Source organism: Argentina silus (genome assembly GCF_951799395.1).
Source record: "Argentina silus genome assembly, chromosome: 2".
In the NCBI taxonomy this organism is placed as follows: Eukaryota; Metazoa; Chordata; class Actinopteri; order Argentiniformes; family Argentinidae; genus Argentina; species Argentina silus.
This window is the reverse complement of record NC_139656.1, coordinates 29,263,851-29,269,214: the sequence shown is the minus strand read 5'-3', so window position 1 is coordinate 29,269,214 and position 5,364 is coordinate 29,263,851. Positions and strand designations below refer to the sequence as shown.

At 46.1% G+C, this 5,364-nt stretch overlaps 1 protein-coding gene across 1 annotated transcript; it reads right to left on the bottom strand.

Moving 5' to 3' along the window:
- Nucleotides 1–2,544: 2,544 nt before the first annotated feature.
- Nucleotides 2,545–4,953, bottom strand: LOC310801309 (terminal nucleotidyltransferase 5C-like; the record flags this gene model as incomplete). Its single annotated transcript, XM_083665304.1, has 3 exons — nucleotides 2,545–3,130; nucleotides 3,221–3,293; nucleotides 4,353–4,953. 3 exons carry the CDS (start codon nucleotides 4,951–4,953, stop codon nucleotides 2,545–2,547), a joined length of 1,260 nt encoding a protein of 419 aa, XP_083521430.1.
- Nucleotides 4,954–5,364: the final 411 nt, after the last annotated feature.

The window sequence follows — 5,364 nt, the reverse complement described above, 5'->3', positions numbered from 1 at the left end:
GTTGGCACCTGTTGTATGTCTCTTATTTTCTGATACCCTCTCTACACACATTCTGGTTTCAATATTTTAATCGGCATGTGGGGTAAATAAAATGTTAAACAGAAACATGATTTGCATGTTCTTGTCACTTCCTATGAGGAGATGGGACCATGAATTCACACATCCTCGAGCAAGATGTCTCAAGCGGTTGCCTGTTGAAAGCCTGTGTCTAAAACGTTTTCTCTGGTCCCTCATATCTGTCGTCTCATCCATGTTGCAGTCGACGTGATGAGTCATTTGAGACATGACATGGTTTGCAGATGCTGCCAGTCAACGCATTTGGCAAACAGCTATGATGCCACTTCCCTTGGCCTGCTAAAATTCCACAATAGCCACTTCTCTGGACGTTTTAAACCCATCCCTTCCTTGGTGAGTCATCTCTAGCTGCCCCCTCAAAGAGCCGTGATGAGTCATAAAGATGCACCATGGGCCATATCTCTGCAGTGATGTCAGTCTCACTGCTCTGACCACAACAGTCCCCTCACAGATGTACCTGGGCCCTGTAGGAACACTCCCTGTCTCCCTTCCTTGAAGAACTCACTGATCTCAAATCACTTGATTGGTGAAAGTTATGCAGTGGAAAGACAGCTTTGACTAATCACGTGACATAAGATCAGTGGTTAGTACAAGGAGGAGAGGTAGGAAGGATGCATCTGTAAAGTATTGAAACAGGGCCCTGCTCTGTCTCAGAGTAATGAGGGGCAGCCCAGACATTGGATGGGGTGTTAAAACTAGAAGAGTAGAGGAGTTGGAAGGTACGGTTGGTTTAGTAGCAGTTAAAACGAGGAGAGTAGAGGAGTTGGAAGGTAGGGTTGGTTTAGTAGCAGTTAAAACGAGGAGAGTAGAGGAGTTGGAAGGTAGGGTTGGCTTAGCAGCAGTTAGGCTTGTTGTGGCGGTGGTGACTAAACTAGGGAGGATCCGCCACGGACAACCAATCTAGCTAATGCACTAGAGAGAGTGAGTCAGACACCCAGCGAACAACAACGCTCAGAGCTGTGACGCACAGCCAGGAGCTGCAGTGATGCTGAGGGTCCCTGGAAGAAGAAGTAGAACTGATCAATTTGGACTGTTCCAAACTGAGCATTACTGGAAATACTGGAGTCAGCTTTACTTTGCAACTCTCAAGCTGCTTTTCACCCCAAGACTGCGAGTATTAATGTAGCGTCCCTGTCCTGAGATTGAATGCAATACACTTAAGGAGTTGTTTAAATGCGTGGGGTTTATTGTCTAAATGATAATACAAATGAAGCAAATATTCGTGTATGAATGAGGATTTTAGATGCATGTTTTCTCTACTGATACAATACATGACAAACGTAGTAGCAGCTCCAGATGACATTAAATAGTTCAACCTAAAGAGATTATTACAATTAAATCTATGGTAAATATCGGTACTGCACAGTTACATTAGACTTGCATTAATATTGAACTGATGAATCACAAGTAAGATAAGAGTTCACTATTCAACAACAACAACACATTTACATTGTGCTTCAGATAGATTCAACTGTGACATGATAAGCCCACACTGTCATGCCTGTGCTCAGTGTGCTGAAAATACATTTTGTGGGTCTTTTACAAAGCATGTCCTGTGTTACCCTAAACAGTGACAGGACACACACAGACACACACAGAAATGACAAGTGGCAGAGTGAGAAAAGTCATTCTCTCTCACAACTAAGGTCTGAGGAATTATAGTTTTACACAGAAATATCTCCTAAATCTCACTGACCCTACAGTTCAACATGATAAATTACCGTAGTCACTCATTAGACAGTGAAACAATTACCAGGGATGCAGTCAGACATTGTCAACACCTACACAATAACTACTCCACATTTTCCCGAAGATCACAGCAGATGATATGTCATATTAAGATTTTTGTGACGCTACAATATTATGTTCAACACAAGTATGATCACTTTTCACTGGAGTTGAAAGTTCATTAGAGAACACTGCACGTTTCTGTATGTGTTTCTTTCATCACTACTGTGAGTACAGTATATTATGGACACGTTCCGTCTCCTGCCATAAAATCAACAATGTGAGGACACACGTTTTTTTTCATACTTGCTGCACTTGTGTGTCTAATGTTCAACAATTTTGTCGTGAATTGTCTGTCCATTGTGAATTCTCCGAATTCAAGTCTCTCCACCTGCAAAGCCTGCCTGCCCTGCTGCCCCCGCTGAAACCACCATCTGCAATGACCTTCTCCCTCGGTGACAGCTTGCTTTGAGTGAGTAATCAGCTGTTCTCTCCATTCAAAAAGAGTTTTCGTCTCAAAACAGTGACGTGTTGGCCTTTATCGAAAGACAAAGCTGCAACCCTCCCCATACTGTCGTCCTCTGTCTCTCATGTTACAGGCAGCGTCTTTTCAAAGCATGGAACAAATTGTGCTCATGCTTGCCTCGTTTCCTGTTAAAATCCATTTGATGCCTCTGGTTAACAGAGTAGAACCATACTCAATGCATACCGCATGCTCTCGCCTCCACCTACATGATTGGGCTACACCAGGCCAGTCTGCATGTGGACGTGTAGAGGGTAGGGGTGGTACAAGAGGGGGGGCTGATTCTGGGGGATGTAGTAGCTGCTGAAGATGGGGTCTGCCATGTAGGGTGCGGGCTGGTAGAAGCAGGTGACGTGGGCGGTGTTGGGGATGGCGTTTTGTTCCCCCAGCACCCTCAGAGCCAGGACAGTGATCATATTGAGCGTCTGCCTCCTCTCGTGTCCCATGAGACACACGGTGCTCTCATCGATCACCCGCCGCAGGGTCATCAGATAGTCGTACTTGCTCGTCTCCTCGTCTCCGACGAAATGGCCCTGCAGGTAGGCCTCGATCTTACGCTGCTGCTCGCTGACGTCAGGAAAGTCGATGAAGAAGCGGGAGCACATGTAGCGCTCTAAGGATTTGATCTCTGTCTCACTGGCTGGTCGGAAGTTCCTCACCAGAAGGTCACTGTATTTCAGCAGGCCCCCTCCTCGGATCTTCTCTGGGTTATGTGTGGCGATGAGTCTAAAGCGCAGGTGGTCCATGGCTTGCTCAAAGTCCCCGTACATGCATTCGGCCACCACAGTGATGGACGCCTTTTCCCTTGGCAATGAGCATGCCCCTGGCCCTGGCCCTGGCCCTGGCCCTGGCCCTAGCCCTAGCCCTAGCCCTGGCCCTGGCCCTGGCCCTGACCCTGGCCTGTCTGTGGTAGTTTCTGCTGGGCCTGGCTCCAGGGCAGCAGACTCAGACTGGATGACTCTGTCCACTGCAGTTAGAAGAGGCATTGAGTCCTGAGGAGCCTCTGAGTCGGGAGGCTTTTTGGAGTATTTCACCCTGACTATTTGCTCTATGGCATGGGGTGAGATGTTTTTATTTTGAGGAGAGATGGCTAGAAGTGATCTGGGATCTGTGAAAGTGTTAGTACCCTCTGGATGTTTAGGCTTGGTCCCTGATGAAGCTGAGTAATGGTTTTGAACCTTGTCTAATAAAGGGGGTTTTAATTGAGTTGTTTGGGGTATTTCTATTGGCTCAAACAGATGTGTTGTAAGATCTGACAAATCTTTTAACAGAGACCAATTTTCAGGGAGTGATGAAGTGCTTCTCATCTTTTTTGACAGTTTCCTAGGTGGCTTAGGTGAGGGGCAATAGTCTGGCACCATGTCCTGCGATGTGTGACAGGTTTTCTTAGCTGGGGGAGGAGATGCGTGTTCAGGATGGGAGTTTTGTGTTCCAGAGGTAGAGGCCTCAGCGGTGGATTGAGGCGTCACTTGAAGCTGAGCTTGTTCTTGAAGTGCTGAATTTTCTGTTAGCAATATGGCGGGCGGTCTGACGTCTTCTGACTCAGATATCAATAACTCCTCTGTGTTACTTTTAGGATTCACAGACACATTTCTTGCCACAGGTTCCATCACCTCTGTCAATGTTTTCGGGGTAGAAACTGTGCGATACTCTGTGTCCTTAACAGATTGCCTTTTTTCCTCTACTTTTAGCTCAAGCACTGTGACTTCCTCCAAGTGAACATCCTCCACTACTTCCTCTTCCTCTTCATCCTCCAGAGATCCCAGGTCTAGTCCTGCATTCTCAAGTTCTAACATTTCCTGTGCCTCATTTTTTCCAGTTGCATGCACCTCTATTGGATGTTCTTCTTTAACGGTCACCTCTTTAATATGACATGGGCTTTCAGTGAAGAGGGATGTCAGTGAGCCTTTGTCTTTGTCCTCTTTGACCTTGCTGGATATGGTGGGATGCTGGGGTTCCTTTACTGTTTTTACTTCTGCTCGGTCTTGATTGGAAACATTGCCATTATGTAACTCCAATCCCTCACATTGAGCCCCCTGCCTCTTCTCAGTCTCCCAGTATGATTCCAGGATATGGTCCAGAATAATCTGGAAGGAGTCCACACTGAACTCAAACTGTCGTCGCAGCGAACTCACAAACCTGAGCCCCACAGTTTTACCTCTGTTGTTTGACAGTGAGATTAGGCTCCATCGGTCGTGCTCATTGAAAACTTTGACCATCTTTTGCACATAGGCCTCCTTCATCGTGAGACAGGTGATCTTGCGTCTGTTGACCCCGCGAGGGAGGAGGTCACGCAGACTGCCTAGCACAACTTCCTTGATGACCTGGAAGTCTTCCTGTCTGGGCAGCTCCACTCCAAAGATGATGTCCAGGTCTCTGTAGCCAGCTCCATTGTCCCTCACCATCACATGGCTGGCAGTGGAGCCATTGAGTCGGATGTCCCTGACCCTAATCTCCCTCTCCACCAGTCGGTCCTTCACCACATGGATAATGTCCTTGGGTCTCACCTCCAGTGTGGGGAAGTTCCCTCGTCCATGAATGGGGATCACCTCTGTCAAGACCTGGTCCAGAGTCTGGACCTGCTCCAGGGTCAACTTGTGGAATCTTCTATCCATATGGAGGTCCATTTTCTTTATTTTATACCTGCAAAAGGACACAATATTGTTTTTGGGAGAGGTAGGGTAATTTCATGCCACATCACCACACCAGTTTGCATTTCAATAAGCTTTATTCAAATACATATTTTTGTTTTCAGTGAGATCTTTCCAGTGGTGAGGGAGAAGGTTTCATTGTGTAAAATGATTTCATTTATCATACCAGGAATTCATACTTGGATCCTGTTAAGTAAATCATACTCAGTTACATTTTGGAATTTGTCATATTTGTGTGCAGTATTGATGATTTTCTGTGGCTACTTGTCACTGCATCCTAGTTGCATATTATGTGGAAGATAATCATGAGAATGGGAGGTCATCAGTTTAGTTAAACTAATTGCAATGTAGACTTGACTAACAGATATACTGTTACTTTATATGTAG